Raw genomic sequence first — 25,761 nt, forward strand, 5'->3', positions numbered from 1 at the left:
CATTAATAAGAAACGTTTGGGAGGACATAGGCCAAGCAGAGGCAGGATTAGTTTGGGATTAGGGTTGGCATGGACTGGTTGGATTGAAGGGTGCTTTCCATTCTCAGTGACTCCATGATTTCAGTTCTGTGTTTGCTGTGAAGGGCTTCCATGTTGGAGCCTGAACATCAACATCTCAGGATACACTCCATGGGCACTGGCCATTCATCACTCCCCTTTCATGGGTATTGGATTCAGATATGTGTCCACTATCTAAGATCCTTCATGGCACACCTCATATGCCTTTCCAGGCACTTCCGCACTTCCATATTAGATTGGCAACTATCGTTGTAATGCTGCAACAGGGGGCACTGCACTCTGGGACACAAACCCAGCTCATAAACTGAACCATAAGTTGCATCTCTGGGCTCTTTGCTCACTGTCATAGTGTTCATTTACTCTGAGTCTATCTGGATACTCTCAGCTTCGTTGTGTTGCATTGCAATAAATTGTATTGTATTGCCTTGCCTTCCCTGCCACTGGGCTCCTATTTCTCTGTATTGCCATGCTATTTAGCACAGACAAAAGCAGGAACCTCATGGCTGTCATTAGGCCTCAATCAAGTCAAGGGTATCCCAGCAAGTAAATCAAAGGCAGCCTCTTATGTCAGTCCAGGAGCTTGGACATTGTTAGTCTGCCACTAGGGATGGTCAGAATCGGAATGCTGTCCACATAACGGGTGAGGAGCTTATGTTAGGCAGCCTATGGCCTGTTTCTAACCTGTTGTGGGCTGTTTATCTCCGAGAATGAGAAAGAGGGAGTATTTTGGGAGGTGAAAGTCGGAATACAACTATTACTTTTTGTGCAGGTGAGCAGTTCTCAAGCGAGTGAGTAAATAGCACAGAGAACATGCAGAGTTAGTGAGTTGGAAGTTGGGGAGGGATGAGTGAGTGGGGAAGGATGTTGTTGGCATTGGTGAAAATGGAGAGTGTGAACCTTGATAAGTGGTGGTTACAATAGCAGAGTGAATGAGAGGTATTGGCGAGAAGAGTTGGAGAGTGCTTACTCTGAGTGGAGAAAGACCCTTTTCTAAAATTGCAGAGTAAATTCTATCATATTATGGTCACTGCCTTCTAAGGGTTCCTTGGAGATGAAGAAGTTCTGCCTCTGCACCACCCCATCCAGAAGCATTTTCAGGTCTTGGCAAAATGGGCACCAATTTCTCCCCTGTCTGCCATGTCTGGGGCTAGTGTCAGGAATGTAAAGGAGAGGTGATCTCATTGAAACCTAAGCAGATAGACAGGATAGATGCAAGTAAGTTTCTTCCCCTGGTTGGGGAGTCTAGAACCAGGAAGGCACAATTTAAACGTGAAAGGAATGCCATGTAGAACTGAGATGAGGAGAAATATCTTTACTCCGAGGATTGTGAATCTGTGGAATTCCATCTACTGGGGGCTACAGAAGCTTTGTCTTTGAGCATGTTTAAAGTAGAGATTGGTAGAGTTCTGATTACATTTGTTGTGGAAGGGATATAGGGATGATGCTGTCACTTTAAAAAGGTTATTTTGTCCTTAGTTTTTTTTTTGTCAAGACAGGTCGCAGAGGCAGAGGTGCCAAAATGTCTAGTTTAATAATGGGCAGGGGAGATTTCTCTCTGAAATATCTTTTGGGAGTTGTTTCCTCCTGCTTGTAAGAATCTGTGTTTCGATTTACCATTTTACCAAAGGGTGGGTTTATGGGATGTTACTGGATTGGAACAGCTCCATAGTTAAGTTGTTGTGTCGGGTCAGTTAAGTTTTCCAATTGTTAAGATATTCTAAATTCTCTTTTAGTGTTTCAGTTGTAGTGTGTAAATAAATTCTGTTTTGCTTAAAGCTGAGTGGTTTGTCCAGATGCATTACTCCTGGAATATCCACTTCACATCTGCCTTTAAAATAAGAAAAGGTTACCTTCTAGGCTACCTTCTTAAAACATTTTGAGGAGGTCTGGCCTGGTCCATAACAATAGTATGGGTAAAAGGCATTGAAGTGCTCAAACACCCATGTTCGTATTCAATGGTGGGGCATAATCAACAATCTGAATGGCTTGCTTCTTCTTGTGCATTTTTAATAAAGTTGCTGCTATTCATCTCTATTTCCCGTGGTGAGATCATTTGTACTGACTCCAAGTCAGACAGCACAGTAGAAGAGAGGGTTTGCTGAAAATGCTGACAACATTTTCAGTTCATGTATCTTATGCCACTTTCTACATCTCTATGCTGTCACCTATCCCCCTGTCAATTTAGTTTAAACCATCTAGAATCTCCATATTAGTCTCAATTATGTTGAGTTGCAAGCTCCTCACTTTTTAATCAATGCCTTATCCACCAGAATGGTCACAATCTTTCAAGATTGTGAAGCTCTCCCTCCTGTACCATGCTTCAAACCATGCATTCGGTCTCGCTAATTTTATACTTACAAATAAACAAATGGTAAGTCTGAATCCCTGATTGAGGGATGGCTTTGCAATAACAGTGGGTAATAAAAACAACAGTCGGTAAGTTATACTAAGTAGACCAGTCTCTTTACCACAAGTGGTATTTTAGCACCCCTGATTCATTCAAGGGATGGATAAGCTAAAACACAAGTAGAGTCCTTGTACAATAAATAGCTAACTTCCAAAACTTTTAATTTTTATTGTTCTGTCTGTGTTACAATGATAGTCTGTCTAAAATATTGTTCAATATATCCAAATAATTCCTTTTTAATGTTCATTAGAGCAACACTTCCCCAACTTTTTCCCCACTGCAAGGCTTGGAAACTATCAAACCTCTTAAATGAGAACTGAGAGAGCCAGCGCTTGCTCAGCGGGAGCATAGCTGTTGTAGCCATATCTGGACTTCACGGTCATCATTACTGCCTTGGATCTCACAGCCCCTAAAGTTTGGCTCCTGATCCCTACTTTGTGAAGACTCATGTTACAACTGTTGCCGTTGAATTATTTTGTAGATCTTATATAAATTGCAGGGGAATATAGAATTTTCTGTTTCAGCTTTTCCATCTTGACCACTTCTTATTTCAGAGTGGACCTTTGGAATATTAATATACAAATATTAAACAGTTTTGCTTGAATTTTTATTATCTGCTATTTGTAAGAGAGTAGTTAACCCAAATGGGTATTCATTTTGATAAAGCAGACCCGGGACTCTTGCAAGAATAAATTGTTTTGTATCAGAGTATGTAAAGAATCTGATTTTAATTCATTCATTGTTTAATTCGATCATCCTGAAATGGAAGTGTTTTTATTTTCTAGAATATTACATTCCTAATTCCTGGTTTCTATGACTACATGGATCCTATTGATGATGGTTTTATACCATTGCCATTACTGGATGATTGTAGTCAGGAAGTAGAGGTTTGTCGTAATGGTGAGGCAAGTGAAGGAGAATGCCATAGTTACTCGGTATTATCTGACAATGTAGAGGGTAAGTTGAACATTACAAAATAAATTCCTGACTTGGCTTCACCTCTGTCTAGTTCTTCTAATGTCAGCACCTGCCTTCTCCCCCCCTGCTTCACTGCTGTAGTTATCTCTGTAGTTGTCTTCTTAAGTAGATGAGGAAGAAAGAAGGCACCAACAGTAGCAATCTAAATTGACAATCTTTCCTAAAACTAGTAAAATGCAGCAGTGGCATTCCAGACAAGTTAATGAGTAAACTGTTAATGCTTTTAATAGGTTTTTATTTAAAGTAATCTTCAAGTATCTATTATTTAACTCTGTGGTTTCCACTCTGAACAATTCAGAAACAAACATCTTTAATTGTATTATTTTGCCTCACTTGGAGAGTTTGGTTAATGCAGACTGAGTCTGATGTGGAACAGCATCAGGTTTTCAAACTCTGGAGAAAGAAATCATCTTCACTTCTTAAACAAAGGGCAAGATTTCCAAGGAGTAGCAATCTCGAGCAAATTGCCACTCAGGCCTTTTTTTTTTGAAAAACAAAAAAAGACATTTTTGCATTTCTGAGCAGTTTCCTCTCAGGGCTGTCCTAGAAACGCAGAGTCGTACTTGCATTCTGACAGATCCTTCGGAGTGTAGAAGTGTCAGAGAAAAGCACACCATACCCCTTCTTTCACAGCAGCCAATTGATGAATTCTGAAATGTAAAGGTCCAGAAAGCTGACGGTTTGGTGGATGAATATTGGATTGAGTCCAGCCGGGTTTGGAGGGGGTGATGCTGGATGCTGGGCTGGGTACTAGTGGGTGAAGGAAGTGGTCAGTTCAGTCCGGTGGGGTAGGAGGGAGGTAGGTTAGAATTGCTGTTGTCTGATTTCTTTTTGTATCCATGGTATTTACATGTCCAGTTCAGTTTCTGGTCAGCAGTAACCCCTAGGATGTCAACTTGGCATTTCCATGGCAATAGGTCCTCCTGTAATAAGTGACTTAGCGGCATGAAGCATTTTCTTTTTTAAAAGGTTTAATCAAATGTATGCAAATCTTGCTGTTTGCTCTACCATATGTTATTATACTGTTGTTATTCACTAAAATGAATTCCTTGCTATAATAAAAATGAGGTCCCAAGCAAGTTTTGATAACCAGTCACACTGGTAATGTGTCAATCGCAGCATTGTGAAGATTGAATCAGACCTGTACACACTTTATCAGAGAGTAGAGTAATATTAAGTGAAAGTTCGGGGGAAAATAGTGAAGCATGACTGAAGTTCGAAGTCTGCTGTCCTGTTTGGAGGTGGACTTCTTTAAAGCATGGCAAGAAATTACATGCTTTGAGTCTAGTCTCAGTGAAGCTGGTCTTGATCAGATATGATTTGGCACAGTAAATTTCCAGATGGGCTTTGCTCTCTGGTACCTTTTCTTTAGATGTTGACTTATAAGGAAAAAGAAGAAAATGATGTGTAGAATTGTTTACAAAAATGCTATTGGTGGTGCTTTTGGCTAATTTATGTTGGTGGTATTTTCACCTGTTTAACACAATGAGAGCATGTGAGAATCTTGCACTGAGAAGTCACTGTGTATCTGTGTATATGACATTTAGAGTGTGAATATTTGGTAACTACCATCCATTCACTCAACCTGAAACATTAACACAGATTTCTCTCCACAGATGCTGCCAAATCTGCTGAGCTTTTCCAACAATTTCTGTTTTTGTTTGAGTATTTGGTGATCTGCCTGCTCACATTGTTTTCACAGGGTGAACATATGTGAAGGCTTACAATGCAAGTAATAATGCTTTTATTTCTTACCAACTGACATTCTCTTTTTTTTCTTTTTCTGGTGTTTCTTTTGGTCTGTTTCTTTGGGTTCTGTTTGTGTTTTGATGACCAACATCGTGCAGATAGCATTAACCCACTGAGCAGTGACATCGAGGTACCTAACATACTCCCCATAGTGTCTGCTACAGTGAGAAAAGGTACAGTATGATGATAACTGAGATTAGGGGAACTGAGGGAGGAGATATCAGGAAAAATCTGAATCATATAGGAGTTTGGAGGGGAAAATAAGCTGCACAGCAGGTGACTTTGGGTTAAAATCTGAGGGTCTTGCGCTATTTTGATTTTGATTCAGTACTTGTAATTTTTAGCAAACCGTTAATATCCAAGCCTATTTGTAATTTCCGCCATTCATCAAAACATCTACTTCCAAGATTGTGGGTGTTCATACAATTGGAGAAAGTGAGGACTGCAGATGCTGGAGATCAGAACTGAAAAATGTGTTGCTGGAAAAGCGCAGCAGGTCAGGCAGCATCCAAGGAGCAGGAGAATCGACATTTCGGGCATAAGCCCTTCTTCAGGAGAAGGGCTTATGCCCGAAACATCGATTCTCCTGCTCCTTGGATGCTGCCTGACCTGCTGCGCTTTTCCAGCAACACATTTTTCAGCGGTGTTTATACAATGCCCATTTATTATCCAAGGATCAGTTGGTAACACATTTACCTTGGAATAATAAAGTTGTGACTTCATGTCCTAAACCAGTTTAGTGCAAAATGTAGGCTGGGGAGTGCTGTGCTATCGGAACTTCCATCTTCCAGATGAAATGTTAAACTGAGGTCACCCCGACCCCTTCAGATCAAAGTAAAGGATTTGAAATGATTTGATGAAGGGAAGGCAGTTCTCCTACGTTTACTGACCTTTTTTATCCTTCAAACATCTCTCAAAAATAGATGAATAGGTCACTATTGTGTTGACATTTGTGGCATCTTGCAATGTGTAAGTTGGTGTCATGTTTCCTGCATGATACCTTTACCTCATGAGCCGTAAAATGCTGTGCACAACTTCAGTTTTTGACCAGTTAAACCGTTGACCATTTTGGGCCATATGGTTTTCTATTTTCCTGGCTTTTTCAGATAGTATTGAGCTGGTCTACATATTCCTTTGAATTGATAATAAAACAGAGGAGGGAGCTATTTCACTCTGGGTTTCAAAAGCAACCCAGCTCCCTGACAGCATTGTTCGGGAGTGACATGCTGTTAAAGTATTGCCTCAGAATGACATTGCTGTAATGTGTAACTGAGAAAGTATGGAGAATGTATGTTTAAACCACCCTGCAAATAAACAGTTTCAACATGAAACAAAATCTACCTGCATACATCATACATATGTAGCCCCTTGAGTTGCATTCTCAATGTTTTTGTATAGTCACTTACTAATGGGGTAGTACTATATGTTACTAACCTAGAATCATAACATGAGTGTTTACTATGTATGGATTTCTTACTTAGATCCAAGTCCACTGCTTGCTGGGGATACGGGTCTTTTACAACAGCAGCAAGAACAATGTGGCCATGAGCTGAGCGTCTCGATTTTTACTGGAACCAGTTCAAGGCTAGATGCTGATGGTAGCCTCCCTTCCACCATGTCATCTCCCAAAGTCACCTCTACTCCTTCCAACAGGTAAAAGGGTTCAAATGTATGAAGACAAACAGGGTTTAGGAGAGATAGATGCCATTTCCAGTATTGTCATGGTATACACGTCCTCATTGTGCAAGATAACTTGTTGGTCACATTAGATGAATTAGATGCAAATGTCAATCATTTGGCTCCTTGTGCCTGCAGCACTATTCCAATAAAGTTGTAGTAGGTGCATAATTGGATTCCCCAGGGCTCAGTATTTAACCAAAACAGAAGAAGCTAGAGAAAGACAGTAGGGTTAGGCAGCATCTGTGGAGAGGAGGCAGATTTAACATTTCAGATCCTTCATCCTTCAGAAGGATTGGACCCAATGTTGACTCTGCTTTCTCTCCACAGATAAAGCCAAGCCTACTGAGTTTCTCTATCTATTTATGTTTGATTTTCAGTTTTTTTTAGTCAGTTACAGGACCCTTGCTTTTCTTGATCATATTAATATTAGATCTTGAGTGTGCAGGTCGAAAAGTCAAACTTGGGCAAAGCTTAAAACAATTGTGACACGAAGTAGGGTTCGATGCAGATGTGCTGATGCAATGGGTGGAGCATCAAAGATAGAAACAAAGAGAAGTGTGAACCGAGTCCTTTTCATGAGAAGAATGAGGAAAAACTATATAAAAATAAAAGGTGTAAAGAGGACATAAGAGCAGAGGATTCTGTAGGTATAAAGCATTTAAGAGTAGGTTAAACCATGTACAAGATCTATGGTTTTGATGACCAGCAGTAAAGCAAGGGAGTTATGGTGAAACTTTAAAATACATTGGTTCTGGTTCAACTGGAATATTGTCATTTTGGTGCACCTTACTTTCTAAAGGAATGTGAAGGCATTGGAGTAGGCACAGAAATGAGTTACAAGAATAGTTTCATTGTTGGGCAGCACAGTGGCTCAGTGGTTAGCATTGCTGTCTCACAGTGCCAGGGACCCGGGTTGACTGAATCTTTTCATGACTGTGTGGAGTTTTGCACGTTCTTAAAGGAAGGCCAAATCCCCTTGAAGCCACTTTGTATCTTCCTCATGGCACACATTCCCATTTAGCTTTGTGTCATTTGCAGACTTCAAAATATAGAACTTGCTGTGTAGTAAATGCAACCAGACTAATAGTCCAGTGGCTTGAGCTCATAATCTGGAGGCATGAATTCAAATCTAATCACAGCGCAGGGGAGTTTAACTTCGATTTGTTAAATGAACCTGGAATGTTAAGAAAAAGCTGGTATTTATGTTGGTGAACACTATGAAGCTACAAATCTATTGTGTGTGATTAGTTCTGTGAGCATTCATTAGAATCTGGAATAATAGCATTTCAACTCATCTTCCACAATTGGCTAAGACACTAAAGTTGTCCCATTTCTTTGGCTTAAACTTTGCTTTCTGGGCATTGGAAATGATTTCACCTCTTTCCAATCCACCTAATCTCTGCCAAATTTGGAGAGTTGAGTTTGCCTAGCATTGCATTCCTGTAATTTCATGCTAATGTGTGCTCCAATTTTAACATATTTTGTTTGGGTGGACTTGATATCTACCTAATATCCTTACCTTACACTTTTTTATTGTTTCAGGCCAGGGAGTGACAACACAAATGAACAAATTGTTGCCCAGACTGATCAGTGTTACACTATGGGCGAGAACAGTAATTCCTTACTGCTTTCGGAAAGTAGGACTGGCACACAGGACCATTTCATAATGCAATCCACCACATCTCACTGGCCAAAACAGACAGAGAGCATTTCATTTCGCTCTGACGAGGTTCGCCCAGAGGAAAGCCAGGAAATTTTGTGTCCAAAAGACTTAACAGAGACGCTGCACTGTACTGTTGTATCTGGGAATTATCCAATTTCAGTAGCATCGGCAACAGTCTGTGAAGGAGTGAGTCCATTTCCACGGTCACCAGTTCAAAATCCACTCAGGTCCACTTTTAGTACCCCAACCTGTCTGCCAGGAGATGAGATTCACAGTTTGAATGGTAACTGCAACTTTTTTAGAGAGCACCATAGCAAAGTCTATGATTCCCCAGGAACTCCCACCTTGGATGAAGCGTTGCCTGGAAATAGAACCTGTACCTACTGTACTTTAGAAAACAAATATGATGAATGTGACTTTATGTCTGACAATTGTATCAGTGGTAAATGCAATACTTTAGGTACAGCTAACAAAGTAGGTTTGTGCTCTCACTCACTCACTCTACTACCTGATGACCTCAAAGAACAAATGAGCGCCTGCAATAGCATTTCTCTGGACAGGCTAAACAGACAAATAAAATTATCTTCAAGACAGTGTAGTCAGAGTGGCACAGAGGCTGTAAATGCATCTGATGCTGATGTGAACCAGATTCTCTCTGGTTTCAAAGATTTGGAACTCAGCAGTGACTCCGAGTTGGTTTCTATAGATCGATCATGCACTTCTTGTGCTACCTCAGAACTTCTCAGGACTCCATCTCCCTATGTGATAGATTCAGATCTTGAACCAGAAGCTGAGAGGAGTAGCACAGGTTCCCCAGCAGCTGATTTGGAAGAGCCAATGATTATGGGTACCTCCAGTTGCAGTGACCAAAGTGGAAAGTTAACCAGCCGCTGTGTAACTGCATCGGAACAGATTGCTGATCCCATGTTGGTTGGTGATTTACCTGAAGGATCAATTTACAGCCAGGTTCGTCACTATAATAAGGAAATGATGAGCAGCAGTGAACTCTCACTGTGGCACAGTCCTTATTTGGAAATGTCAGAAAGTAAGGATGTGTTGGAGGGGCATGTGACATCAACACCAATAGCCAAGAAGCAGCTGAAAAGTCAAGCTTCTGTAGGCCCCAACAATGAAATTTATGAAGGAAACTACACGGGAAACTGCTATCACAGGGACGGTTCCAGGCTCTGTAAGTCATTGTAATTCTGTATAATTAAGACTATCATAAAAACTCTTGCAGTAACAGTTGTCATTGTCGGGTTCCATTGGTGAGGTATGTTTACATAGTGAGCTTCAGCAGTAGATGTCTAACCTGAATGTGTCTGATGTATTCATATGTGAGACTGTTCTCATGATCTTGGGTATTGCAGAACTTTCACAGAATCATACAGTACAGAAGAGGCCCTTTGGCATGTCAAGTTTTTACAGATACACAATCCTTTATCAGAAGTCCTTGAGGCCAGTTGTTTCTCGGAATTCAAAATTTTTTGGATTTCAGAATAAGTGACATTTTCATAGTGAAATTTTTTTAAAAATTACCGAACAGCAGACCCACTTGTGACTAGTATGAGCGCTGAAACACAATTGTCGCCAGCCAGTGCTGGGTCACACCGCCACGTCACATTTGAGTGACGTGGGTCGAGTGGATGTGGAGTTGGGTCACCTGTCAAGAGAGTGGTGCTGGAAAAGCACAGTAGGTCAGGTAGCATCCAAGGACAATAGAGGAGCAGGACAATCAATGTTTTGGGCCAAAGCCCTTCATAAGGAATGAGCTCATTCTTGATTAAGAGCTTTTTCCAAAAACGTTGATTCTCCTGCTCCTCGGATGCTACCTGACCTACTGTGCTTTTCCAGCACCATACTCTCAACTCCAATCGCCAGCATCTAAAGTCCTCACTTTCGCCTAGTTGGGTCACCTGTTTGCACTCCAAACAACCTTGTTATGCAGAAAAACTTCACAAAAAGAATTTTGGATAAAGGATTGTGTATGTACCACCAAAAATACACAATTGACACTAGTCCCACTTTCCAACATTAGACCCAGAGACTTCCATGTTATGACTTCAAGTGCTTATCCAAGTATTTTTTTAAAAGATTGATGTTACCTACCTCAACTACCCTCCCAGACAGTTCATTCCTGAAATGTTTTTTTTTAATTCTGCACAAGTTAGATATCCAGGCTTTGTATTTCAAAAGTGTCTTTGTTGGTGGATGGAGAGAAAAAGGAAACTTTGAATTCCTGTTCTTTATCATACCCAGAATTTACAATCGGCTTCCAAATAACAATTAAACTTGACTCATTATTGGACTTTATGACATTAATGGAATAAATCACTATAAAAACACAGCTGACATGATATATGCCATGATATTCCTGTCATTATAAAACCTGGTGTAACACTCCTGAAACATATGTATGCCAATATGAAATTGCACTTATCACTTACTTGAAATCTGCTTGTATGTGTGTACATAAAAATGCTGTCCAGTCTGCATCCCTTGCACACATCAAACTGACTCAAGTCGTATTGTTGTCAAACACTTGACAAATCGCAAACTGAAAAGGTACTGCGCACAAAATTAAATCAGACAACTTTGAGCAGTAGTTCTGAAACTGAGTGTTCAGGATGCTTAGTCTGCACGAAGCAGAAATTGACCTCTGTGCAGGTAGCTCTGAAATCTTTTGGATTGTTTAGGTTGGAGGGAAATTCTGTCCACCGTGTTTTGTTACCAGTCAACTTGAGAGTCATAAGTACATGTTTACTGACATGAGAGTTTATTTTAAAAATGAATAATTCACAACATGATTGTTGCTGTTTAGGTCTTTATTGTTTTGAAAGTCTATGTGTGGAAACAGACCCTTCAGTCCCATCAGTTCATAGCGAACATAATGCCAAACTAAAACTCCTCCCACCTTTCTGCTCCTACCCCATATCCCTCCAAACCTTTCCTAGTCGTTTACTTATCCAAGTGTCTTTTAAACATTATCTCTGTGCCCATGTCTACCATTTCCTCAAGAAGTTCATTCCACACGTGAACCACCCTCTGTGTACACATATTTGCCCCCATGTCTTTTTTTTAATCTCTCCCCTCTCACCTTAACAATGTACCCGCAGTCTTGAAATCCCCCATCCTAGGCAAAAGACACTTACTATTAACCCTATTTACACCCCTCATGATTTTATAAACCTCTATAAGGTCACCTCTCAACCTCCAACACTCCAGGGGAAAGAAGTCACAGCCTATCCAGCCTTTCTTTATAACTCAAACCTTCCATACGTGGCAACATCCTGGTAAATCTCTTCTGAATCCTCTCCAGCTTAATAATATTCCTCCTATAACTGGATGACCAGAACTTGATACAGTTCTCCAGAAGAGGCCTCACCAACCTCCTGTACAACCTCAACATGACGTTCCCAACTCCTGTACTCAGAACCAAGCAATGAAGGCAAGCTCGTGGGGTTTGTTTTCCAGGTCTCTGAAGTGACAAAACCAAATGTGAGACTCTGAGCTTCAACCACTGATGACGATTCCCCACATCACACTGGTGAACTCAGTCAGCTAGGCCTCTGACTTCTCTCAGAAATGTTTGCAAATGTAGACAAGAACCTCAGTGCGATGAATCAATTTGAAATGGTACTTTTGGATCCCTCAGCATTGTGGAAACAGAGGGCATGGAGAGTCCAAAAGACAAATGTAGGAAAGATTTTCTTTACACACAGGATAATCATTTGAAAGCAATTGCTGCCCACACTGGCAGTATATGGTTGTATTAGAGACATAGATGTACAGCACTGAAACAGACTGTTCAGTCCAACTCGTCCATGCCGACCAGATATCCCAACCCAATCTCGTCCTGCCTGCCAGCACCTGACATATCCCTCTAAATCCCTCCTATTCATACACGCATCCAGATGCCTTTTAAATGTTGCAATTGTACCAGCCTTCACCACTTCCTCTGGCAGCTCATTCCATACATGAAGGAGAAACTCGGACTGTTCTTTGTCCAGATCTACCTTGGGAATTACTTTTAGAAAACTTTGTGGTTAGAACAAATGAGCTGCAGAAAGTTGTCCTTTTCTCCCAGGGATACTTGTCTACTTTTGTATCAATCATCTCCCTTGGCAAGAGTATTTCATGCATTTTAGAAGCCTCACAATTTGATACATTTTGTTTACCATTTGAAGGCTTGGCTACGTTAACATCTAGAAGGGCTTATGCCCGAAACGTCGATTCTCCTGTTCCCTGGATGCTGCCTGACCTGCGCTTTTCCAGCAACACATTTCCAGCTACATTAACATCTAACAATTACACACAAAGTGATTATGCAACATGAGGCTTTCATATTTGATTTTGAGTCCTGCCCAGAATGATCTGTGGAAAATCAGTTCTGTTAAAATAGTGCATATGAAATATGCTGGAAATAAACCAGAAAATACTGTGAATTCTCAGTAGATCTGGCAGCTTCGGTGGAGAAAGAAAAAAAGTTAACGTTTCAAGTCTCTGATTTTTCATCAGATACACAACACTAATTCTGTTTCTCTCTACCAGTTACCCGAACTGTTGACTATTAACAGTATTTTCTGTTTTTGTTTTAAGATTTCTCATATGCGCAATATTTTGCTTTTGTATTAAGTATGGGGATGTATGTTTGTGATTAATGGTTGAATGTCAAGTTGTACAATAAGCTTCTCCTGAATGATATGACCAGAATATCATGTATTTGTCATTTATGCTGTGGACTTGTACGATCTGTGTATCTTTGTCCCAGGTATTGTGTTTCAGGTTAAATGTCTGCATTTACAAGATGGAGGAAAGTTGTATTGCGCATGGGTAGTGCGTGATCATATTCAGAGTCGGAAAGAAGCTGCACTAAAGTCTCTTCTAATGTCCACCCTGAACACTACCTCCCTGTCTGCAGACCACTCTCTCAGCTTAGGAGAGGTCAGTCAAATTAACAATGCTGAAATATTAATTTGTTCTGGATTTTGCATTTGGTCAGTGCTATAACATTTTGTGCCAGAAAATTAATTCACCTCTAAATGTCATTCATAAAGGAATTGGTGAGATGAATACTTTTGGAGATGGCTGTGTCAAATCTGAGTGGTGTATGAATCTGAGAAAAGGTCCAAAGAATGCGAATAGATTTTTGCTAACCAATAATATTAAGGGAGCAACGTAAGTGTTTGGAGTTGGGATACTGATCAGGCATGATCTCGCTGAATCATGCTTGAGAGTTTGAACATTCCTGCGCACCTTCGGTGGTGAAATTTCAAAACCAATTCCTGCTGGATCGACCTCCAAATGATTACTAAATTTGCTCATGTTTTAAAACATCGGTTTGGCCTGTGCTGCTGAGCAGCTTTTATTTGTATTGAACACTGAAAGTCTTTTGGAAAATTGAGTGCCCTTCATGAGAAGTGCCTTGAATGAGCAGTCTTGATTACTGTTGAGAAAGGCAAAGTGTTCATTGGTAATATTAACTACTAGTTGCTCAAACTTGGTTTCAATGGCATGTTCTACTAATTAGCAGCAACCTGAGTGTCAAACATTGATTCTTCCTACTTTTATTTCCCTTTGTACTGCATGTTTGCAATGACCAGGCTTTCAGGTGTTATAGCAGCTGTATAGAAAGTGGTAAATTGCAACTTCATGAGCTGGAGTTTGGATCTCTAGCACTAAATAGCACAGCCTCATGGTGGGGACCTAAATGCTTTCTATTTCTATTTGAATCGTGCAAAGTTCATGGGATGCCATATCTAACATGTGGGTTGCCATTCTTCTTAGGCTATAATAGAGACTGCCAGGTCGAATGGTTTGAAGAGTTCAGAGGAGCTGGAAGCAATGAAAGCTTGTGAAGGAGAATACTCCGAATATTATAACACACTGAGCCCACTGGGAAAAGGAGCTTTTGGCTTTGTGTGGACAGCCAGTCAAAAGCTCACCAAGCAAGAGGTACGTGTGGAACAAACTTCCCAACTTGACACATGTAGGTCATTTTAAAAAAAATGACCATGATAGCAATGGGCTATTGTCGAAGTAAATTTTCAATATTAGCAAGTTAGCATTAACAATCAACAGTGATTTGGAATGTATGACCTGATAGGGGATTAGGGATTAACAAAAACATTGAGAGAAATTGGGGAAAGATTCTGTTATAAACCATCTTGATGGAGCAACTGGTTAAAATAATTGTGCCTTTTAATAAGATTGCAGCTTTGATTCTTGTTATGTATGGATATAGTGGAATTGTTGGTCAAATTGCTAGCCCAGCAGTGTTTTAGCATGTGTCAATGGATAAGAAAATGCGAGCACAGCTTGAGTGTTTGTGTACTGACAGCTTAAATAACCTACTAACATTTTCTGGAGTGCTGTATTTCTTTGAGATCTGGGCTACTACTATGGATCAGAGCCTTCAAGAGAGAAGGGTGAGGGGATATTTTTGTATAAGGTTCTGTATAAGCATTTTCTATGTTTTGTTTGACTTTGACTTAGACGTATGAAAGCTTTGTTAATGTACCCAACCTCCTGCTAAGAACATTCCAAGGGGGTTTTTCTTAACTTGGTTGCTAACAATGGTTGCTAATAATGGTATGAAAGACATTCATGCGGCAAACTCATTGCATTTTCTACATAAGATTTCTTTTGTCTCCAGGTTGTGGTGAAATTTATTCGGAAGGATAAGATTGTGGAGGACTGCTGGGTGGATGATGTGGACTTAGGCAGAGTAAGTCAAGAGATTGCAATCCTTGCGAGACTCAACCATCCGAACATAATCAAGGTCAGTCACATTTCTTCTTGGTTTTTTAAAATATCCTATTTCTTCTGTTCTGATTTGGTCTTTCTGCACCAGGTGTCTGCTGCTGATTCATAGTATATCATGTGAATAAATTCACTGACTCCAGGCAGCAAAGTGAGAACCTTTCTGGTCGTCGATTTTACTGAAGTTGCTTTCCAAGATACCTAATTACTCTGTTCCAATAGGAGATCCTCACTGTCAAAACCCAGATGCTGGAAATCTAAAATAGAAATGTTGGGGAGAATGAAACTGAAGTTAGGCAGCATCTCTTCTGTCATTGTGATTATATATTCCTGTTGCAATATGCAAACAGGTCAAAATGCTTGTTGGAAGTGTGCGTTCCTTCCTTTTGACTGAACTGTAACACTGACTCATCACTCTGAACCAAGTACTGTACTCTGGTATTACTTGGATAGAGGCTGCAATGTGCAAACTAGTTTGTGAAATTGAGGCCAGACATGAATTTCAACTAGTGGTTCAGTTCCATACTGTGACAACCATTTTAGAATAAATGGAGTTGAAACTCCGTCGGCTTGACAGTTCTTATTTTCTATTTGTTTTTTCTCCTCTGGAGGTATAGCTACAAGTTCAAACAAGTGCTTTCAAATTCCCACAGGTACTTGATGTGTTTGAGAATCTGGATTTCTTTCAGCTTGTGATGGAGAAACATGGAGTTGGTTTGGATCTCTTCGAGTTCATTGATCAACAGCCAGACCTAGATGAACCATTGGCAAGCTTCATATTTAGACAGGTAAAGAGAAGAGGGCAGTAGGTTCATGATTTTTTTGGTTTTTCAAGGGTGTATGTAACTTTTGCTGTGCTTTATTAGGGTTGCATATTGGAAATTGAGGCCCTCTGCTGTCTTGAGATGTTACAGAAGTTAAGTATTTTTTAAAACGTATGCAGAATTCCCCAATTTGCCTAACTTTCAGACCAAGATTGACGAAATACATGGGCCGTGTTTCTGTGCTTAACAAAAATAACAATTAATTGCAAATAAATAGCTACAGTTAAACTAAAATGAAATCAACATTTGACCCTACTCATTAAAACTTGAATCCCTTATAAACTTGCCCTCTACATACACTTGCAGACAAACAAAAGAAAAGGATGTCATGGACAGAGCAAAAGGCTGAGGAGGTAGTTCAATGGTTCCTGCCTTGAAGGAATTGCTGAAGTAATCCTTTTGCTGATCAGAGTGCTGCTTCTCACAGGGTGACTGATTCGCACTTATAAAGGTCATTCTTTAATCAGTTAACAGCAAATGGAAGTTGGTTAGAGTTTTATGTAGGAGAAAGTGTGAACTGCAGATGCTGGAGATCAGAGTCTCAACCCTAGAGTTTTACCCTAGTAGAGCTGTGTAGACAATTCACAATTATGTAGTTAGAATTTATTTGTAATAAATAGTCATGTGCAGAAACCTTTCAGTCAACCATGGGCTACGAGATGGAAATTGAGGAATTCTGCATAATTTTTAAAATCTTTTTAACTTTTGATAACTCCAAGGATACATAGGATTGATTTCCAGTACTCTACCCCAGTAAGATGTATCAACATATTCTATACTTAGAATGAATGTTAATAAATCCTATCATTTTTGTTTGATAAGATATGTCCAAGTGAGAGCCTTTTTCCTAAGATGGTGAAGGCTAACATGAGGGACATAGCTTTAAATTGAGAGCTGATAGATTTAGGACAGATATCAGGGTTAGTTTCTTTAATCAGCGTTGTAGGAGCGTGGAACAGCTTACCTGCAACAGTAGTAAGCTCACTGACGTTACGGGCATTTAAATTGGGTAGACACATGGATAATAATGGAACGGTGTAGTTTAGATGGGCATCAGATTAATTTCACAGGACGGTGCAACATCGAGGGCTGAAGGGCCTGTACTGTGCTGTAATGTTTTATGTTTATGGAGTGATGGCTTAAGCAATTGGAGGTGATATTTTGCTACCATAAGAGTGGCTTGATCTATAGCAAACTTTTATTTTAACTGGCACTCTCGATAAACCAGCAAATATTATACCTCAAATACTGGAAGTTTAATGGATTATTGCAATCTCCGTGATGTCCAAGTAGTAAGTTGAGGATGCAAGTGAGAAGGCTGTCTGCTAGTAAGTTCTTTTTAAAGCAAATTTGCATTATTGTTTTGTGATTTATGCTGTAAATGCAGTTTAACAGTGATGTGTATATCTCCTACGTTAAATTTCTATTGCTTAGTGTGTGTTTTTATACTGATTGTGTGGACCTCACGATCAATCAGAAGGTTTGATCAATCGGTACAATCCTGGTACCATAGTGTCAGTTAATTAAAGTTTGCTGTACATGTTAAACTGTAACCATGAGTTTGCAAAGGGTAGTATGTTCTGTAAGTAGGTCCACCACCTTAGTATGTTTTATATATTTCAGATTGTTAAAAATCACAACACTAAGTAAGAGTCCAACAAGTTTATTTGGAAGCACTAGCTTTCGGATTGCTGCTCCTTCATCAGGTGGTTGTGGAGTATAAGATCTTATTCTTTACAACCACCAGCTGAAGGAGCAGCGCTTCGAAAGCTAGTGTTTCCAAATAAATCTCTTGGACTATAACCTGGTGTTGTGTGGTTTTTAAATTTGTACACCCCAGTCCAACACTGGCATCTCCAAATCATTTCAGATTGTGGCTGCAGTGGATTACCTACACAGCAAGTGCATTCTACATCGGGATATCAAAGATGAGAATGTGATTATTGATGAGGATTTCACTGTCAAACTCATTGACTTTGGTTCAGCTGTGAATTTGGAACCAGGGAAGGTTTTCCATACATTTTATGGAACAATTGAATACTGCTCCCCGGAGGTGCTGATGGGAAACCCGTGAGTACTTACCTGTTAAACATATGAATGACGTTTGTTGAACATTTATTTTCAACTGAACACTCCTGTCGTTTAGATTCTCTTTCCCTTTGTTTTTTTTTCCATGGTGCCTACTTCTCAGTCACTCATTATCCTTGTTACAGGAAGGGTCAAGCCTGTAAAATCCTCTACAGCTGTCCATAATTGACACTCCATATTGACTCAGTGGAAACCTGTACTTTTCAATAAATAGTTTTTATCCTGATGCTGTTCCCTCTTTATTCACTTTACACTGTACATTCCTACAGATCAAATCTATAATCCAACTCTTCCTTAGTCATTCTGAGCCAACATGGTCTATGAAATCCTGGCTCTCTTTATATATCAGATAATTTGTTATAGTGCTGTTTAACAAATTTCCTCCTCGTTCCTCTCCTTCGATATTATCAAGATAGAATTGCTCCCGAAATTCTGCCAGTCACAAATCAAATGATTCCGAGTATTTTATGATCACTGCCAAACCCCAAATCAGATTAGTTTTCCTTTTTCTGTTCATGGCCTTTGAACAGGGCAAGCTGGAACCTCTGGTTTCTTGGCAGATCCAGCAGCACACCCAACCCTCCAGCGCCATAAAGACCAGCTTTGTGCCGCTTTGCTCTAACTGTCCGTCTTTGATACAATCTGACACTGAAAGTATATTACAGAGAAGATCTGATTTTATTCTTATCTTTTGTTTCCAGTCAGCATCCTCCTCATGGCATTTTTCTCACTGCTAAACCTGTTTGCTTTTGATATAAATGAAGTGGTGTTCATGAAGTAAATATATGGGGCAAAAGATTTCCTACTTAGTCTGCTTCCAATATTAGCAGGCCTTTGATTTTGGAGGAGCAGAATTTTTATTCCTTTGCCAATGGATCTAATGTTCTCCTTCTTCTTTGTGTCCAGGTATTCTGGGCCTGAATTGGAGATCTGGTCCCTGGGAGTGACCTTGTATACCCTAGTCTTTGCAGAGAATCCATTCAGTGATGTGGAAGAGACAGTAGCAGCTAAGCTAAAACCACCTTTTCAAGTATCAGATGGTAAGATACAGTCTTCAAATACTGGCTAGCCCAAGGACACACTTGTAATCTGGAGTGTATGGATTGAGTCTGCTCACTTTGCAGTTTCTGGAATTAAAGCATTGATATTATACAGCTTGGGATACTAACGTCATTGTGCCTACAATGGGAGGCTGGAGTGACTGTTGGTGAAACCTTGCCAATCGATACCATTTCATTTGCGACTCTGAGCCAGTGAAGCGTTTTTCTGTGAATCTGTCTTGGTTTAGAGCATGGGGAAGGCACATGTCACATTTGTAGTACCAGGATAGGAGGATGATGCTAAGACTTGTTGTAATGTAACTTTTGCTTAATGTTTGCTGTCTATGAGCATATGTCAATGTAATGGGGCAACTTCCTTAGACTTTATTGCTGGACATTTGGAGATTCTTTTGATTTGATGTCAGATTTAAATTGACATGTTCTTCATTGTCTGTTTATATTATAAATATTCCTCATTTACGACTCAGTACACCCCTTTTACAACAAAAATCCTTTGTTGCACTAAATAAAGCTTTAGTTAATCTTTCGAAACAGCATTGACATCTGGCGTGATAGGGTTCCAATAGATTTGTAGGTGACTATTGAGGTTGATCTGAATCCAGGTTCTGCTGCAAGTAAGGGAAGCTAGAGAAGTGATTGCTGGGCCTCTTGCTGAGATACTTGTATCTACGATAGTGACAGGTGAGGTGCTGGAAGACTGGAGGTTGGCTAACGTGGTGCCACTGTTTAAGAAGGGCGGTAAAGACAAGTCAGGGAACTATAGACCGGTGAGTCTGACGTTGGTGGTGGGCAAGTTGTTGGAGGGAATCCTGAGGGACAGGATGTACATGTATTTGGAAAGGCAAGGACTGATTAGGGATAGTCAACATGGCTTTGTGCATGGGAAATCATGTCTCACAAACTTGATTGAGTTTTTTGAGGAAGTAACAAAGAGGATTGATGAGGGCATAGCTGTAGATGTGACCAATGTGGACTTCACTAAGGCTTTCGACAAGGTTCCCCATGAGAGACTGGTTAGCAAGGTTAGATCTCACAGAATACAGGGAGAACTAGCCAGTTGGATACAGAATTGGCTCAAAGGTAGAAGACAGGGGGTGGTGGTGGTGACCAGTGGAGTGCCACAAGGATCGGTGCTGGGTCCTCTACTTTTTATCATTTACATAAATGATTTGGATACGAGCATAAGAGATACAGTTAGTAAGTTTGCAGATGACACCAAATTTGGAGGTGTAGCGGACAGCGAAGAGGGTCTCTATGACTCTAAGTAGAACAGAATACTGTAGATGATTTGAGTTTTAAATAAGTTGCTGGCTCAGGTTTTTCTCTCCTTACATTTTCTCTCTGCCTCCGATATGTACTAGTCTTTGAAAGAGATTTGATCATATCAGATGCAGTGATCCTTTGTGATCTTCCACTAGAACTCAAAGTTGACACCAAAACTCCAAAGTGAAGCCATTAGTGTATTCTTGTAGCACTTCCTTTAACTGTCATGAGAGAGATCCCCACACTCAGGCTTTCAACAGAAGATTCACTTTGGTGAGTGAATGTCAGGAATACTGGCTGCATGGCCAGCCCTAATTCACTGTGACTGTCACAGTATGGTGTGGATGTTTGGCACCTCAGCACCTGGGATTTTGTTCTGCCATCTGATTGATCTTCAGAAGCTCCTAAAGGCACACAAATGGATGTGGTTCAGCTTCCTGGCATGATGCTGGCACTCAATCTAAGTCTTGCATTGCATAGAACAGACTTGGCATGGTAATTGCTCTGTAGATTTTCAGTTTGGTTTCCCAGACTAATGTTTGAAGGTTACATTTACTTTGGCTGTTCCTGCCTGTGTCTTACCATTGATGTAGACAGCTCATGAGAGTGTGCTGCTGAACTAAGTGAACTTCCCTATCGCTGACAGGTTCTGGCCACAGAATGAAATCTTGGGCTTGAGGTGGGACTTTGTTGGAGTAGGCTGATATTGTTTCAGTGTACCTCACAGTGGTCTTAAAACCAAAGCTGTTGTATGCACTGGAGGACAAGTCCATTCAACCACACACGCTCAGTTCTGAGCAGGGCATGAGCACATGGTCATTCGCAAACAGGAAATCACAAAGTAAGACCTTGGGAGATCTTAATTTTTTTCCTGGCATTGCCACAGTTTCACAAGGGCATGCTAAATAAAACTTTATAAATCAATGAAAAGTAGGATTAATCGAATAGCCAGTGCAAGTATGATGGACCGAATGGTTCCCTGCGCTCATCATACAATGACAACTTGTTAGCACCGAATGTTGTGTCTCAAACTTAGACATGAATGCTTTAAAAAAAAAACGGAAAATGCTGGGAATACTCACCAGGTTAAGCAGAATATGCTGAGAGGGGGGGGAAAAAAAAACATTTAATGGGCTGGATTTCCTGGCTGATGGTGGGCTTCGAACAAAGCTGCCCCACAAACATTGGCGATTTGGTTGGTGTGGATTTGCTATTTCTTCATGTCAGTTTAAGTCTGACAACAAGTCAGACTTAAATGTCCAAATGTCTGGCAATAAACTCCAAGCAGGTAGTTTGCCAGATACATTGACATCATCTCCAACTTAATAATATCTTTCCTATAACAGAGCAACAGAACTGGATACAGTACTCCAGAAGAGGCCTCACCAACATCCCGAATAACCCCAACACAATATTCCCAAGTCCGAATTAGTGTTATCCTGAAAACAGTTAATTCTGTCTAAAATGTGAAGCAGGAGCCAAACACTTGAACAAGGAATTGTTCTAATTGACTAGGTGATGTGCAAAGACAAAAGGTTGTTTCCTCTAAATTTCTTCATTTTGTCTTTTCTCTGGGATGAACTCCATTTGCCACTGGTCTCACCAGTCCTATCTATAAAATATAGGTTGTTCCTTTATCAGCCTTATTTTTTGTACTGTTTGAAATCTCCTTTAATCAAAGCCTCTGCATTCAAGTCCTAATTGTTTGAACATTTGGTGCTCATCCCTGCAATTTCTGCTTCTTACACCGTGTTGATAACAATTTGTCATTTGTTATTTGTGATCTGCCTAAGTCAGCTTCTGATTCCACTCTCCTCTCTCCCAGGCCATACTTGCTGTGTTTCTCTTTTATTGCTCCATACAATCTCCCATTGTTCAGATGGTCCACAAGCATCCTCCTTTTCTTTTTCTATCTATCCTTTTGCAGCTCTTTCAACATCCCATCACCTCCTAGTACATTCTCAATTGTCTGACTCTCTGTAAATAAAGCCATGGGAGATTATTATTCACCTATTATATAACAGAAATACATTGGCCTCTTATAATGCAGTGGTAGTGTCCCCAACTCCGGGTCAGAAGGTTCAAGTCCTACCTGCAGGGTGGTGTGTCATAACATCTCAATGGGTTCATTCAAAATAATTTTTTTTATAATGGAAATATTACAATGCAAACAAGCAACTAATGGATTTACATGGAATATATGAATCAAATGTGCACAAGATCCCATATAATATTGTTACATTAATGCAAATATCTCTGCTTTGAGGACTGAATTCTTCTTACTGTGATGGTTTTCCTTTTCTGCAGAATTTATGAAGCTGGTGTCCTGGATGCTGCAGCCTGATCCTCACCAGCGCCTGAGCCTAGAGAAGCTAATGAAGAACTCCTGGGTGATTCAGCCAGTGAACCTAGCACTGTACACCTGGGAAGAGGTGTACTCCAGCAAAGGAAGTAAGTGTGGAACCAGAGTCCTTCCATTACAGCTGTGAATCCTGGGCTTGGTTGATGAGGCAAATTCATTGACCCAACAAAAGGTGTTTTTCTGCTTTTTGGGTTTAATGTACCTGGTGGAAGAGAAGCGACTGACATCAGCACAACATTCTGTTCTGACCTGTGCATGATGTAGGGTTTCTTAAAGCAGATTCAAAAATGCCTTAAATGTTAATTTGGTTACATTACTACTTATAATTCCTTTTAAGTATTTTGAACACCTTCCACATTTGATGGGCTCCCAGCATGCTCAGTTATACTTGGGGCTTTACATTAATACAGGACATGAATTGGGGATAAGTGCACCTTGCTTATAAGACTATAAGATGTAGGAGCAGAAATAGGTCATTTGGCCCATTGAGTCAACTCTGCTTTTAATGAGATCATGACTGATCTAATAATGAACTCCACTTCCCAGCCATATTCCCATAACCTTTGATTTCCAATAAACCTAAACATTTTCAGCCTTGAATATACTTAACAACCCAACTTTGACAGCCCTCTGAGGTAAAGGATTCCACAAATTTCTTAGCCTCAGAGGAAAACAGGCAACCCCTTACTCTGAGATTATGCCTTCTGGTCCAAGACACTCTCGCAAGAAGAAACAAACACCTTTGCATTTGTTTGAAAGATAGACCCAGAAACCATTTGGTGAAGCTACGGACATATTGACAAGTAGTTATAATCAGGCTAATTTAATTCAATTAGACTTTATGCCAGAATGCAAAATAAGGATGAAACTATACTGCCTCAGGTCAGGGGGTCATCTTTTATGACAAATAAAGTAATTCCTGACCAGCTTCTTGAAATTCCCTTCTGATGACTAAAGTTGTTCTTGCTTTCAGTTCAAGACTGCACAATTTCGGGGTGGAGCTGCCAGACCACACTCCAGAAACTATACAAATCTTCCTAACAGTGGGTGTGCAGGCTATTTGTTGATCTTTCACAGTCCATGAGGTCTACGTCAGTGTTTTGCTCATTGACTTTCTTTTAATTTGTGGGAATATATATTGCTTTAAAAAATCTAGAAAATACGTTTTCCCAAATCCTTTCCAAGGTAAAACCTCAGTGTGACACCGACACTGGGTGAGAAAGTGAGAGAATGTTGTTCCATTCTGTAGACCTGACACTCCTCACCTTGTCAAGTCTCCATGCAAGTACCTGCTGTAGGAACTCTTTTATCATGTTGTTTGATGCTGCATCGAGCTTCAGTTCTTTATAAGCTGGTTGTGGAGAAGGCAAGGTTCAGGACTATCTTCAGATCTAGATTTCAAAGTGACACTATTTAATTTTAGATTGATATTAAATACTGCTATACCCGGTAATTGTAGATTTACCAGGTTGTTATCCTAGAATTATTTTGGGTAAGGACTAATCTTTCTACTTTGTATTCATGTCCATGTTGATCTGATGCAGAGTTCCAGACTCTAGTGTTCCCTCTGCTGGTGTTCGTCCAGTGTGTGTTCTCACACTGCTGCATACTGTGTTATTTATATTCAATGATGGGCAGCTCTGTGATATGATCACTAGGTTATTCCAGGATCTTTATGCCCTAACGCAATTGGACCTTGGCTCATAAATGTTCTTCCAGCCTCCAATTGCAACAATATCTGGGATGGGGCAGCACATGCTCAGGAATATAAAATAACTCTTTCTACGTGTCATTGACAGGACTCTCGAGAAACTGTTCTGCAATGGTTGGAGAGAACTGCCAGGATTTCAAAACTTCTCTGAAGTTAGCAGGCAGAAGGAGTGAGGTGTGTGCCAATGAGGATCATTTCCCAGATGGCCATGGATGTTGCGAGCAGTATGGGAGTGATGAGGAGAATGTGAATCACCAAACACTGCCATCTTCTGAGGAGCTCCAAGCTGACCTTCTCGAATACCTGCTTAGCCAGGATTGAGGGGAACATTCTCATGCTATAAGCAGGGTAGCTGCACTTGCACTTGTTTTTAATTTGATTTAATTCCTTTTATTTTCATCCTGTAATTTTTATTACCTAGTGCTGTGCGGAATCAGTGATGTCTACTGCATCACTGAAGAATGGAGTGGCTGTAAGAGCTTAGTAGTGTGCTGGAGTGGGAGACACCATGCTGTGGGGGACTGCTGAACTCCATGCTAATCCTTCATCTGAAGACAGCAATTGGTGTTGAGTAAAACTCCTGAAGCAGCTGCAGGTCACATTTAGCTATCCCTCATCATTGATCCAAGGTAGGAGTGCCAGCGAAAATAGCCTCTATACCAAGTCACATCTAATTTTCCAAACGTGCATTTTGACTGAACAGCAATTGAAAATTTTCTCTTGCCCTGGGATACTGAAGTAGCCATAGATTGATCATTATTTCTCCAGTTACAACTCCTTTTAATTGTACACAGATCAGGCAATTCAAATCCATTCCAGGGGCTTTCAGATTATTATTGCTGCTGATTTGAGATGCCCTGGAATTAATACCTCTCTTCACTTGAAACAATTGGTACTAGTTTTATCACATACTTCCTTCATGCAACAGGAACTTAGAATGAGTGACAGTGGAGCCTGCTAGGATTAGAAGTCACTTCTGGGGATGAGTGGAACCCTGGGAGAAAAACACATGTCTATGAAGGCAAGGAATTTGGAGGGAGAAATGCAGAACTTACCCCATGCAAACAAGCTGTCTGCCTGCCTCACAATATTGCACAGCGATCACTCCTTCTCTCACCCTCTCTTCTTAGCCCAC

At 40.3% G+C, this 25,761-nt stretch overlaps 1 protein-coding gene across 2 annotated transcripts in view; it reads left to right on the forward strand.

Moving 5' to 3' along the window:
* Window positions 1-25,429, forward strand: part of pask (PAS domain containing serine/threonine kinase) — a 45,870-nt gene extending 20,441 nt beyond the window's left edge. The window contains exons 9-20 of one of the 2 annotated variants that reach the window (XM_043701746.1): window positions 3,271-3,442; window positions 5,311-5,385; window positions 6,694-6,865; window positions 8,435-9,744; window positions 13,327-13,499; window positions 14,343-14,510; window positions 15,211-15,336; window positions 15,971-16,105; window positions 18,012-18,211; window positions 19,136-19,269; window positions 22,861-23,004; window positions 24,715-25,429. In XM_043701746.1, coding sequence (XP_043557681.1) covers window positions 3,271-3,442; window positions 5,311-5,385; window positions 6,694-6,865; window positions 8,435-9,744; window positions 13,327-13,499; window positions 14,343-14,510; window positions 15,211-15,336; window positions 15,971-16,105; window positions 18,012-18,211; window positions 19,136-19,269; window positions 22,861-23,004; window positions 24,715-24,947 — 3,042 coding nt within the window. In that variant the 3' untranslated portion in view covers window positions 24,948-25,429. The remainder of the gene's footprint in view (window positions 1-3,270; window positions 3,443-5,310; window positions 5,386-6,693; window positions 6,866-8,434; window positions 9,745-13,326; window positions 13,500-14,342; window positions 14,511-15,210; window positions 15,337-15,970; window positions 16,106-18,011; window positions 18,212-19,135; window positions 19,270-22,860; window positions 23,005-24,714) is intronic. The other variant, XM_043701747.1, reaches the window with a different exon arrangement.
* Window positions 25,430-25,761: the final 332 nt, after the last annotated feature.

The sequence above is a fragment of the Chiloscyllium plagiosum genome, chromosome 13 (assembly GCF_004010195.1).
Source record: "Chiloscyllium plagiosum isolate BGI_BamShark_2017 chromosome 13, ASM401019v2, whole genome shotgun sequence".
In the NCBI taxonomy this organism is placed as follows: Eukaryota; Metazoa; Chordata; class Chondrichthyes; order Orectolobiformes; family Hemiscylliidae; genus Chiloscyllium; species Chiloscyllium plagiosum.